The sequence below is a fragment of the Leucopleurus acutus genome, assembly GCF_964270905.1.
Source record: "Leucopleurus acutus genome assembly, chromosome: 20".
Classification (NCBI taxonomy): Eukaryota; Metazoa; Chordata; class Mammalia; order Artiodactyla; family Delphinidae; genus Leucopleurus; species Leucopleurus acutus.
Genome location: NC_139162.1, coordinates 47,242,950 through 47,256,652, shown reverse-complemented (window position 1 = coordinate 47,256,652; position 13,703 = coordinate 47,242,950). Strand labels below are relative to the sequence as shown.

The following is a 13,703-nucleotide window of genomic DNA, read 5'->3' as shown; positions in this document are numbered from 1 at the left end:
GTGTTAGGCCCTGTGTGTGCTCGGTACTGTCCTAAGGGCTTTACGTTATATTAATCCATCTGTGTCTCCACAGAGCCATGCGGTGGTGCTATTACAATTCTCCTATGATGGATGGGGAAACTGAGGCCCAGAGAACCTTAGTAGCAGACACAGCGGCCACTGGATCATTGCTCCTTCCTAATGCTGCTCACCGTGACGTGCTCAAAGTCCTGGCCGAGCTCAGGTGAGCCAGCTACCACCTCCTTCTCTGCGATCCAGTGCTCGAGCTCGTCCACCTGGCGGCTGAGCTGGTACAGCCAGTACTGCTGCTCCAGGCCCACCCGGCGTTCCTCGCCCAGCTCCTTGAGCGCCACGTACAGGCGGTCCACCTGAGACTGCCGCCGGCTGATCTGCTCGCTGCTGGGGGACAGGGAGGGGCAGGGATGGAGCCCCCTGAGACTTCCAGGACAGAGCTCTGACCCCCTGCCACCCCCCGCCCCAGCCCAGGGCAGAGCTGTGCAACCCTTCAGGCAGGCCACCCTTCAGGCAAGGTTGAGTCCCGTCAGACTCCTTCACGCGGGACTCTGTTCTGCAAGCCTTGGAGGTAGCCAACCCAGCACTTGCATCTCAGCGCTCAGGGGAAACTCTGCTGTCCTAAGCTTGATAAGCTCATCACCCCCTCCCTCCACCCCCTCCCAGCCTTCCAGTCCGTGGTCCCACACTTGGCCCCTCCAGCGACCTGAGTGGGACTCCAGACCCCCTACTTGGGTCCCCAGACAACCCACCTCACCTCCAGTCCCAGTCTCCAGGCTCAGGCGGACAGAGGTCTAGCTCTGTGCCTCTGTCTCAGATCTCACCCCTCGGCCCAGCCTCCTAGATGTGGGCCCTGCACTTAAACTCAGGGAGGCCATATGACCCGCTGTCCAAGAGGTTTCAGGCCATGCCCAATCCCAGTGCTCCAGGCTTTTTTGTCCTAGGGAGAGGACCCTTCTCTGTCCTGAGCTCTTACTTCTCCCCTCAGACCTAGACATCACCCCCCTCCCCTACACTCAAATCCTAGTGCTCCCGGCCCCACCCCCTCAAACATCCCTGCGCAGCGCTCCTCTCCTCCCGGCCCCCAGCCACTTGCCAAAATCCGAAAGCACCAGCCCGGGGCAGTGAGGGACCCCACCCCCACCCCAATGTCCAATCCTGGCCTTGCCCCAATTTCCAACAGCGAAGCTCCAGATCCTGCTGGATCATTCCCTAAGAACCGGCCCCGCGCCCCTGCGTGGCCCCGATCCCCCGCCCGCCCACCTGTCCGGGTGCCCCATCTCCAGCAGCGCCCGGCACTGGCGCGACAGCTGCGCGATGCTTTCCTCGTAGTTCTCCACGCCCTGCTCCAGCTGCAGGTGCTTCTTGAGCAGCTGCAGGGTACTCTGTTCGTCCTGGGGGCACACGGCGCCCGCGATGAGGAGGCAGGGGCCGGCCCCGGGCTCCAGCGCCCCCAGGCGCCCCACGCACCCCCAGCCCGGGCGCACCTTGCCCTTGTCCTCACTCATCATGAGCAGCTCCTGCTCGCCCAGCCACGCCTCCACCTCGGCCACGTCGAAGTAATACTGCTCCACTTGGAAGGCGGCGTCCAGCACCTGCTGCCGCCGCTCGGCCGCCTCCCGCAGTCCGGCCCAGGCGCTCTGCAGCTGCTCTTGGCCGCGGCGCACGGCCTCAGCTTCGGGGCTGCGCAGCGACGCCAGGGCGCCCGCGCGCTCCAGCACCTCCTCCAGGCGCGTCCCGTGCGCCTGGATCTCCCGCCGCAGGCCCTGGGGGTGGGAGTGGAGAGGAGCGTTCAGAGGGCACCTCCACGACTGGCGCCGCCCAGGAGAGGAGAACAAACAGCCGCAGATGGCCCACCACGTGCCGGGTACCACTTAAGCATTTTGCGGTTCCTCGCTCACTCATCCCCCCCCACGTTGCAGGTGGGAAAACAGGCACGGAGAGGTGAAGTATGTTGCCAGAGAACAAGCAGCTAGTAAGGGGGTGACAGGATTTGAACACAGGAGGCTGGGTCCAGAGACTCTGCTCTCAAACAAGATGCCCGGTGATTGCAAGATTACCCCCCTAATGGTTGCAACACAGACCTAAACACAGGTATCATTTACATGCGTATCATTTACATACAGTGAAGTGCACCAATCTTAGGGGTGCAGCTCGACACATTTTTACACATTATACACCTGTGTACCCAGATCAGGATACAGAATTCTTCTGTCACCCCCAGAAGGTTCTCTCCACCAGCTCTGTAATTGCTGAGTACTTTAGTTAACCTCTTCTATGCCTTGGTTCCCCAACTGGTAAGTGGAGTTAATAATAATAGCCAACACCAAGTGCCTGCCAGACACCTTGCTAAGTAAGGGCTTTGCATAATGTAGCCACTCTTTTTTTTTTTTTCCTGCCACACCTCATGGCATGGAGCGAACCTGTGCCTCCCGCAGCGGAAGCGCAGAGCCCTAATCACTGCACTGCCAGGGAATTCCCTGCAGCCACTCATTTACTCCTCACTCCAACGCCAGGAGCCAGACATCGTTCTCATTCTCATTTCACAGATGAGGAAACTGAGGCACAGGAGGTTGAGGAACTTGCTGAAGGCACATGGCTAGTGGTGGCCCCCTAATATCTACCTTGTGGGGTTGCTGTCCTGTGGAGCACTTGAACCGTGTCCGGCAGGCAGTAGGTGCTCAATCAACACCAGCAGCTAGTATGTGTTTAACAACCCCTGTGTAGCCAACACTCTCGCACACACACAGCTGAGCTCCCCCAATTATAAGCATTAAGTGCACTTGATCAGTTTCCTCAACTGTGAAAACGATGGGCCAATTTTGTTTGTTCCCAACACTGTTGACAGCCAGGAGTATTTTCATCAAGATAGAAGAACAAAACTCAAAGCAAAACTCCAGCCTCTTAAAGAATTCCACCAAGTGCAGCATAATCACGAATCTTTCCAAAATAATTTCTGAACTCACCTTCCCACCATCCTTCAATGCCCTATTCTCCCAACTTAGATTTTTTAAAAAATAAAAGGTGGTAATGACAATACCTACCTCACAGGGTTATTGTGGAGATTAAATTAAATAACTGATATAACCCCCTAGGACAGTATTTGGCACATAGTAAGTCTTTAATCGATGTATTATTATTATTGTTATCATTATTATTATTATTTTTTGGCCATGCCGCGTGGTATTCGGGATATTAGTTCCCCTGACCAGGGATCGAACCTGTGCGTGTCCCTACAGTGGAAGCGTAGAGTCTTTTTTTGGGGGGGGATGGGAGTTTCTTTTCTTTTTTTAACATCTTTATTGGAGTATAATTGGTTTACAATGGTGTGTTAGTTTCTGCTGTATAACAAAGTGAATCAGCTATATGTATACATATATTCCCATATCCCCTCCCTCTTGAAGCGTAGAGTCTTAACCACTGGACCATCAGGGAGGTCCCATCACTGTATTATTATTACCCCTCTTATATATGTCTTACTTTGGGCTTTGGTGAGAGAGTGGCTTTGATCAAAGGGTTCCTCTGGGGCTTCCATGGTGGTGCAGTGGTTGAGAGTCCGCCTGCCAATGCATGGGACGTGGGTTCGTGCCCTGGTCCGGGAGGATCCCACATGCCACGGAGCGGCTGGGCCCGTGAGCCGTGGCCGCTGAGCTTGCGCATCCGGAGCCTGTGCTCCGCAGCGGGAGAGGCCACAGCAGTGAGAGGCCCGCGTACCGCAAAAAAAAAAAAAAAAAAAAAAAAAGGGTTCCTCTGCAATTGGCTTCCTCTGCAAAAGGGTTCCCTAAGCAACTGGAGAAACACGGCTCTAGACCAAGTCTCTACTTATTTAGATGTGGAAATTGAGTCTCAGGGAAGTAAATAAAGGTCCAGAGATTTTTAGTGGCTCAGAAGCCCCCCACTGTGCTCGGTATAGGTGTCAGCCCTCCGATTCTCTCTGTCCTCTCTCCCTATAGGTGTCTGCGGTTCTTGTTGGTTTGTTGTTTTCTTTTTCGTGGCCCAGTAGCCAGTGTCCTTACTTCTAGTCACAGGACCCTAATTTTCATGTGGGGAATCCCCTTGTCTCCATCTCAGCCCAGATAAAGTTAAGGCTGACCCCACCTACAGGTTCCAAGGGCGAGCCCTTAGTCCAGACCAGGCCATTCAGAGCTGTCTAAATCCCTGACCACCATGATTAGTTCAGTGTGGACATGTGATTCAAGTTGAGCCCAAAAGAGTTATTCCTGGGACTACTGCTGAAATTACTGAGAGAGAAAAATTCTCTTCAGTTTTACTGGTGGGATATAAACTTGAATCTGTTGGAGTTCTTTTACCAGCAGGAGAGGAGAGCTGGCCTGAGAACAAAGCTAACAGGAAAAAAAAAAATGGAAATGAGAGATTCATGACGTCTTGGAAGCACCTGATGCATCTATCTGCGGTCCACGGTCTCCGCAGTTACAAGAGCCTATAAATTCCCCTCTTTGGCTTTAACCACCTTGAGCTGTTTTCTATCATTTGTAACCAAATGTGTCCTAACCCACTCCCCTGACGTGGCTCTGCTCACCTGGTTCTTTTTGATGTACTGCTGGACGGCCTGCAAACCACTGCCTCGCTCTGTCTGCATGGCCAGTGGCAGCCGCTCCTGGACCCATGCCTGGAGAGGAAATCAGGGATAAGGTCAAGGGAAGGACACAGGGAGCAGGGCAAGGACCCCTCCCTCCCAGCTAAACTGTAAGCATCCAAGCCTCCCCGGCATCCAAGGCCCTTCCTCGCCTAAAAGTCTGGTCCTGTCTTCAGCCTCCTCTCTGGACACGTTCTGTCTTGCTCTCTGCACGCGAGCCAGGCTCATGCTTACCTCTGGCCTTTGCACAGGCAGGTCTTGCTTCCTGGAATTCCCTTCCCACTCCCTCAGCAGGCTCCCTCAAATGTACTCTTCCTTCACGTCTCAGCTCAGACATCCCCTCCTCCAGGAAACTCTCCCTGACTTTTGAACTTGGCCAGATGCCTCCTCCCGGCTTTCACAGCCCCCTGCTTCCCCCATCACATTCCTAACCACACTGGGTTGTCACTGACTTAGGACAAGTCTGAATGAACAAATTAGTGAATGGCTGAATGAGGAAATGAATGGATGAGTGACAAGTGAGTAAGTGAATAATAAATAAATGAGTGAAAGAATGAATAAAGGATGAGTGGATGAATAAATCAATAACTTCATGAATAAATCAATGAGTGATTGAAAGTGTTAATGAAATGTGGAAGAGTGAATGAATGAGTGAATAAGTAAGTGAAAAACTTAAGGACTGAATGACTGAGTCTATCTGCTTATTAGTGGATAGGTCCCTCAGCCATCTCCTCCCTTGAACTCTCCTAAGTCCCATGGCCCCGCCCCCATCCCAGTCTCCACCCCCTCTGCTGGCTGGCCCGCCTCTGGCCTCATGCCCCGCCCCACCCTCGCACACCCCTCCCGCCCCAGATCCCCGCGCGGATCCTCACCAGCTCGTCCTCGACGTCGTGCGCCACCTGGTGCAGCTCCTTGGAGGCGAGCAGCAGGCGGCGGCGCTCCTGCAGCGGCTCGAGCAGACGCACCAGGCGCTCGCCCACCGCGTTCTGCCGCTCGCCCACCAGCTCCTTGCTCGCCGGCTCCAGCGGCAGCGCCGCCGTCTGCGCCTGCAACTCTCCCACCTCGCGGTACCACTCCTCCACTTGAGACTCCATCGACTGTAGGGACAAGGGTAGGGTCAGCAGGCCCCACCCTCCCTCCTGATCCCGCTGTGGCTCTCCAGTACCTTTATGGTGACAGCCAAACCCCTGGTCGAGGCCCACTATTCCACTCTCCCCTGGCCCAATTCCTTCCAGAAGCGCTGCCCTCCTCTCTGATCCTGCAACCCACTAAGCTAGTTCCTGTCTCAAGGCCTCTGCCGTAACTATTCCCTCTACCAGGCATGCTCTTCCCAGTCAATCAGATTTCAGCTTAGCTGTTACCTTTTCAAAGAGTCTTTCCTGACCCCCTGGACTAAAGTGGCCCATTAGTTCATTAGTTCTCAGAAAAACCCTTCGAGGTTGGTGGTATCCCTATGTTACAGAGGAGGAAACTGAGGCCCAGAAAAGTTAGGTAATTTGTCCAAAGAGTCAACCTTTCCAAATATCAAAAATAAATACAAAGCTATAATGGTTGATGTGCCACAGGGATAGACAGAACGTGGAAAAGCAGACCCAAGTACACAGGAGAATTCAGACAGTTTATAGATGCCATTTCCAACCTCCGAGGAAAGGATGGGTTATTCAATGAATGGTCAGGGGCCAAGTCGCTGACCAATTTAGCTGGATCCCTTCCTCACTCTTTATGCTGAAAATAATTCCAGATGGATTAAAGACTTAAGTGGAATAAGTAAATCCATAAGGCATACTAAGAAAACCGGGGCAAATGCTTTTATAATCTTGGGGTGGAGGAAAGCTTTCCAAGCACATAAACCGTAAAGGGAAAGATTTATAAATTTGGCCACAAAAAATACTTTTGTTTTTAAAAAAATACTTTTGCAACAACCTAAATTTCTAGATTTAGTTAAAGGCAAATAACAAGCTGGAAAAATAGTATGTGTTAGAGCAAAGCACTAGTTTCTTTAACAGTAAAAGAATTCCCTTTTATCCTGCTTCCTTTGTCTCTGCAGCACTTAACCACCATCCGATAGCTGTCTTTACTTGTGAAGCCTTTTTTAATTGGTCTCCTGCTTCTGGAATGTTAGCTTCACGAGGGCAGAGGCTGTGTCAATTCACCTCTGTATTCCCAAGTGCCTAGAACAGTGTCCAGCATGTAATAGGCCTTCAATTGCGGTTTGTTCAATGCACAAATGAATGACATCAGCAAAGAGAGATGGCCCAAAAGAGAAATGGGCATTAGATGTGAACAGGCAACACAAAGAAGAAAACATAAGTGCACGAAAAGATTCCCAGTCTCACTAATCAGCAGGATAATACAGATTAAAACAAGGTATCCTCTTCTATTCATCAGATTGGCAAAAATTTAAAAGATCAATAATATCTAGTGTTGGCAAAGACACAGGGAGATGGGCACACTCAGCCACTGTCAGTGGTGGTGTAAATTAGTAGAGCCTTTTTGGAAGGCAGTTTGGCAGGTCCTATCCAAATGCAATATGTGTCAAAATGCTTTGATCCGGCACTGGTACTTGCACTTCTAGGAATGTATTTAAAGAAACACTGGCACAGGGACTTCCCGGGTGGCGCAGTGGTTAAGAATCTGCCTGCCAATGCAGGGGACATGGGCTCGAGCCCTGGTCCGGGAAGATCCCACATGCTGTGGAGCAACTAAGCCTGTGCGCCACAACTACTGTGCCCGCGCTCTGGAGCCCGCGAGCCACAACGACTGAGCCCGCGTGCCACAACTACTGAAGCCCACGCCTAGAGCCCGTGCTCCACAACAAGAGAAGCCACCGCAATGAGAAGCCCGCACACCGCAATGAAGAGTAGTCCCCACGCGCTGCAACTAGAGAAAGCCCACGCACAGCAACGAAGATCCTACGCAGCCAAAAATATAATAACTGATAATAATAAAACTAAAGTAATAAAAAAAAAAGAAACACTGGCACATACGCACAAAGATGTTTGTCTGAGGATGGTCATCATAGCAGATGTTTGTCCAAAGACCTCATCATAGCAGAGCTTATAATGGGGAAAAAAAAAATGGAAACAACCTCGATGCTCATGAAGACTGAAACGGTTAAACAAATCCACATCAGTATTGAATAATACCCAAGATTTACTGTTAAGAGGAAAACAATTTTAGAACCTACTTATGAATAGATATTTGTAGTGGATTACACATGCATAAAAATTCCCTGGAATAAACAAGAAATTAATAACAGATGGTACCTATTGGGGGGATGAGAATTTAGTGAATGGGGACAGGGATGAAGGAGAAACTTTTCACATAGGATTTTTTAGATAGTTTTTGATGTCTGGACCATGATATTTATTTATTCAAGAATTTAAATTAAGCATGAAATACAAAGAAAATGAAACCATTGGTAATCCATATAGGCACATCTATTAACACATAGAAAGAGATCTAGAAGGATGCACACCAAATAATAGTTGAAGTCCCCTTTGGAGTGTGGGATCCGGAGGCACGTTGAAGTGAGACTTTGTTTTACCGAAGATATCTAGGTTAGTAGGATCTTCCCCCCACCCCAAATTTTATGTATTGTGTGATTCTAAACAGATGGGGGAAGTCTAGAAAAGAAAACAAAATAATGAAATTAAGTGGTAACAGATTACAGCAAAAGACTGAAACCCAAAGCTGGAAACTTAAGAACCAAATTAAGACTTTTGTTGGGAGGTTCTGTAGTGCAGAGGGGTTGGTTTTGCCTGCGTAACATCCGTCCCTTCCTTTGCAGCACCTGAAAATCCACTCTCAGGTCCTGAACTTCTTGAGGAACTGATAAAACCTAGAGGGCCAAGGTGGCCACATGATCTAAACCTGGCCAATCAGAACACTGGGTCAGGGATGGTCCTATTACCTAAGCTGGGCCAATGAAAACTATTACAGTTTCCTAAGGGGCTGATGAAACCAAGCGGTCCAAGAATGGCCATGTGAGTCAGGCCTGGTCAATGAGAAACACTGAATCACCCTGGCCACAAGGATTGGGTAAGAGATGGCATGTAACCTAAGATCAGCCAATGAAAACTCTTCCCACTTTTGCTGGAAAGGTGTGTGAGCTCAAAAGGGGTGGTCTCCTTCTCATCGTATTCCTAAAGGTAGAAGAACACAGACCTGGGATACTGGAGACAATTTTGCCACCAGGAGGGAACAGGCTCCCCAGTGACGAGGCCAACACAGAGAAAAGCAGGGTGCAGAAACAAAGACAGAGAGATTCCTGAGGATGTAATTTGAGGAACTGATCCAGCCATGCCCCAAGCTCATACCCCCTGGATCTTCCAGCTACGTAAGCCAACACTGTCCCCTTTTAGCCTAAGTCCTATGAACTGCACCCCAAAGAATCCCAGCTGATACAGTTCACAATCTGTAGGAGTCATAAAAATGGGTAAAAATCAAACCTTATAACAAGTCAAAACCATGTACAATGGAAAAAATTTTAAAGGCACAATTATAAGTGGCAGAAATCAAAGAAAAATGAAATAGTCATCCCCCAAACTTTTTCGCTAAGAAAAACATTGTCGTGATGTGTAGAAAACTAAAAATGCATTAGAATTCAGGAAACTTTCAAATATAGTCTGAAATATGAAGGTTATAAGTTCCACTTCCCCATGAAATGAAAACTCCTCTGCCACCTCTCCAGCAAGTGGCCGTGTGACCTGAGATGGAATAATTCCAGGGGCTGCCACTTTTCTACTTCTACAAAAATGCCACGTATTTTGAACACCCATTTAATGTGTATCCTTTCCTGCAAACATGGGCTAAGGATACAGAAGTACAATGGTCCTTAAACACATGAAAAGATGTTCAGCCTCCTTCAATATTTAGGAAAATGCAAATTCAAGTAACTACGGAACAGTACCTTTCACTTCTCAGATTAGCAGAGATGCAAAAGCTTGCTAATACCTAATGACGTCAGCCATGTGGGGAGATGGATGGCTCTCACACTGCAAGTGTGTCCACTGCCGTTTCAGGAGAACACTTGGCAATATTTATGAAAAAGTTTAATGCATACACCTTTGGGTCCCCAAATTTTACTCTGAGGATTATTATCTACAGAAATATTTGCACATAGGCTCAAATACATATGGACAGGGATGTCTGTTGTGGCATTATTTATACTAGCGGAAGATTGAGAACAGCCCGAAGGTTTCTCAAAGGCTGGTTAATGACATTGTCAAACTACCCCTGGAATACCAGGCAACAGTTTAAAAGGACAGACTCTATCCTCGATTTTGTGACAAGGAAGGATGCCCAGGGTGTTTTGTCAAGTGAAAAGGCAAGCTGCACTATAGGCTGTATGTCATGTGTATGTGTGTGGGTCTGCAGAGAATATTTCTAGAAGGATAGAGCAGAAACAGTTGAGAGCAGCTACACCCCTGCGGAGTGGGACTTGCATGTGGAGGAGGAAGGAAGACTTCACTTTACACATCATACCCTTCTGTTTGAACTTCTTGCCACAGCAGCGATAATGGGTAACACACCCTGATTGCCCTAAGCGCTTGACAAGAATGAATTCGTTTAATCCTCACAACAGCATATGAGGTCAGGGAAGATGGGGATGCTTGTATGGTTCACAACTGGAGCCCAGCTCCTGGCTCCATGCCTGGCACAGAGTAAGTCTCCATAAATGCGTGTTGATTTTGTTTGTTGGATTGGTCACCATGCTCTTCTGCTTCTCTTGGTATTAAAGGTTAACATTAAAAAAAAAAAAAAAGTAAACTAGCTTTAAGCGTTAAAACCAAAGAAACAACATGGATGATTCTTGAAAACATTAAGTGAAAGAAGCCAGACACAAAGGACAATATATTGTACGATTCCATTTATGTGAAATGTCCAAAATAGGCAAGTCTGTAGAGACAGGAAGTAGACTAGTAGAGGGAACTAATGGGTGCGGGGTTTCTCTTTGGGGTGATGCAAATGTTCTGGAATTAGATAGTGGTGAGAGTCACTTGACTTTGTAAATACACTAAAAATCACTGAATTGTACTCTTTAAGAGTGTGTATTTTGGGAATTCCCTGGTGGTCCAGTGTTAGAACTCCGTGCTGTCACTGCTGAGGCCCTGGGTTCAATCCCCGGTCGGGGAACTAACATCCCACAAGCCGCGCAGCACAGCCAAAAAAAAAAAAAAGAGATTAAAGGTAAAAAACAAAACAAACAAACAAAAGACAGAAGAGCCTACTTCCAAAAGAGCTTCAGGCGCTCTGCCCCATGGTGACACACAAGCCCCGACCCCCACATCAACCTGATTCCTTCTCGGATCCACCTGCTGTCTTCCCATATTCCAGCTGGGGAGACTGAGGCTCAGAGACGAACAATGCCTGGCCCAGATTAAAAACTGCCAGAACCAGAATTTGAACCCAGGACCAAGTGACCACGAAACCCTAGTGGCCCTCAGTCACTCTGCTTCTCTGGAATTGGGGATGATGCGGCTCAGAAAGGTGGGGTCACTTGTCCTCAGTCACACAGTAGGAGAACGAGAGTTCAAACCCTGGACTGTGTAGCTCCTGACTCTGGGCCATGATGAGCTCGATGAAGAAATGTGGGGCAAAGAATGAAAAGGGGCAAAGAGAGTGTTTTCTCGGCCAGAGAAAAGAGCCTGGCTTAGGGTGGGAGGTAGTCTTTATGGACTCAGCTCAGCAGCTGCAAAGACTCCACGTGCATCTTCCCCTGACTGGTCCCCCTTAGATGGCAGGAGACCAGCTCCCCGCTTCCCTCCCCAAGCAAGAGCCCATGGCTGAGCCAGGCCAGCTGGTCAGACCCCTGGGATTGGGAAAGCAGGGGTTTGGGACTCTACCATCTGGCCCCTCAGCCGGCAAGGACAGTTGGAGGAGGCCCTGAAGGAGGACTCTGGGTCACATGGCCTAGACCTGGGAGGCGGGGTTCCAGGAAGGCTGCTGCAGCAGCTGGGGTGGGGGACAAGGGGAAGGACACGAGGAGGACACAGGGATGAGGCGAGATCAAGGGAGAGGGGCAGAGATGGAGAACTGAAATGAAAAGAGACGGAGAGAAGAGAGTGAGAGAGTAAGACAGAGAGAGAGAAAGAGACAGAGAGACAGACAGACAGGTGAGAAAGAGAGAGAAAAGAACTAAGAGAAAGAGAGACACAGAGGAACTGGGGGAGACTGGGAGACAGGCCCAGAGTGAGGCAGAGGGGGAAGAGATCACTCTCACAGCCACACCCCCTCAGACCCAGAGCCAGCACCTCCCCCAGTCCAGCCTGGCCCTGGTGCCCTGAGGGGTAGAGCAGCCAGGAGATGTGCCCGGCTGGACCGACCCCCTCCCTCCTGCATATGCACAGTGTCTGGGATCTCAGGCAGGCCCCAGGGGACAGCAGGGCCTTGGGAGGCCGCTCCCCTCCCCAGTGGCAGCTCCTGAGGCCCAGCTGGACTCCATATGGGGCCTTGGCCCACTGAGTCACTCCCCACCTCGGGCTCCCTCTGCTGGGGAAAGGGGCCAGGCGTCCTGTGCTGAGCCTACCCATCGCTGTGTGACCCCCCCACCCACCCACCCAGGCTCTCATCCGCCCTGGGCCTCAGTCTCTCCCTTAAACAATGGGGACCTCACCTCCTGGTCCCCAGGGCTTGGTGGGCCTAACCCCCTCCATGTGGAGGGAAGAGCCAGCTCTGCACTTGTCTAGGGCAGGAGGCCCCAAACCTTCCCTCTGAAACCTAAATGGCCAAAAAGGGAGACAAGGATGCTCAAGGTCACCAGTTCCACCCAAAATGCAAATGCAAAGACCGCAGTGAGATATGCTGCCTATTCACCAGACTGGGAAAAAAAATCTAAAAAGTCTGCCAACACCAAGTGTTGGCAAGCATGGGCAGAAACAGGAGCTCTAACATTTGCTGCTGGGGACGAGAGCATTAAATGGCATCAGGACTCAGGCGAGCAATCTGTCACAGGTGAACTGTAAACTGGCAGTTGTAACTTTCGGCGCTATATTAACGTCTCATGTAGCACCTCCCCCCGCCCCGCCAAATACATTTTTTAAAAGCTCCATGGATGGGGGGACGTGCCAAACTGGAATATAATCAGAAACAAATGAAACAACTATTTCACATAAATAACAGAATCTACGGAAGGCAGAGAAATAACCCAACTTTTGAACACAGTGTAGTGACGATGTGCCCTCTGGTGGAAGACAATTAAAAATTTAAAACCTGTAAGCGAGAACTGTCTCTTAGTCAGATTTGCTGGGTCAGCAATTCTGAAACTACATCCTGCAGTACGTCTTGTAATCTTTACAATGTTCGTATGAAATCACTACTGTTATTATGTCCATTTGACTGAAGAAGAAACTGACACACAAAAAGAGAAATAATTCCAAGTTAGCCAGTTGGTAAGTCACAGAGCTGGGCTTGACCCCAGGCAGCCAGGCTCCAGCATCCATGGCCTTGACCTTGGCATGTACTGCCACCCAGAGTCCCACTGTCACCAAACGGCTTAGCATTAGGGTCCTTCCCTTTGCACGGAGGAGGCGCCTGAGGCTCAGACCAGAGGCAAAGCCACGTGCCCAACATCGCACACCTAGTAAGTGGCAGAGCTCTGATTCAAACCCACACCTGCTGAGTCCTGAGTCTGTGCTTTTATTCACTGAAATAAACTACTGAGGAAGAGTTAGTCATCATCGTAAGACAATGAATAGTCGTAGTAATAGTTGCTGCTGTGCTGGAGGGCTCCATTTGCCCCTCCTGGCCCACAGTCTAAGCTTCTCCATCCTGCTCTGTGCCCTGGGGTCGCCGGGGGCGGGGTGGGGTGGGCTGACCTGTATGGACCATAGCAACTGGCTCCCCTGTCTTCTGGCTTCCAGGTTGGCTGGGCTCAGGATTGGCTACATAATTTGCAGGGCCCAGTGCAAAATGCAAATGCAGGTCCCTTGATTCAAATGTTCAGAATTTCAGAACAGGACAGGGATTTCCCTGGCAGTCCAGTGGTTAAGAATCCACGCTTCCACTGCAGGGGGCACGGGTTCTATCCCTGGTCGGGGAACTAAGATCCTGCATGCTCCGTGGCACGGCCGAAAGAATTTCAAAACAGGAG

The 13,703-nt window shown here is 50.0% G+C and overlaps 1 protein-coding gene across 2 annotated transcripts in view; it reads right to left on the bottom strand.

The window, feature by feature from the left end:
• The window catches only part of SPTBN4 (spectrin beta, non-erythrocytic 4), a gene marked incomplete at its 3' end in the record, with an annotated part of 69,681 nt that overhangs the window by 11,978 nt on the left and 44,000 nt on the right, over window positions 1-13,703 (bottom strand). For both annotated transcript variants that reach the window (XM_082863341.1, XM_082863342.1), the window contains exons 20-24: window positions 5,482-5,706; window positions 4,553-4,642; window positions 1,500-1,778; window positions 1,276-1,406; window positions 192-396 (exon numbers count right to left, since the gene is read on the bottom strand). In XM_082863341.1, the coding sequence (XP_082719467.1) occupies window positions 192-396; window positions 1,276-1,406; window positions 1,500-1,778; window positions 4,553-4,642; window positions 5,482-5,706 (930 nt within the window). The remainder of the gene's footprint in view (window positions 1-191; window positions 397-1,275; window positions 1,407-1,499; window positions 1,779-4,552; window positions 4,643-5,481; window positions 5,707-13,703) is intronic.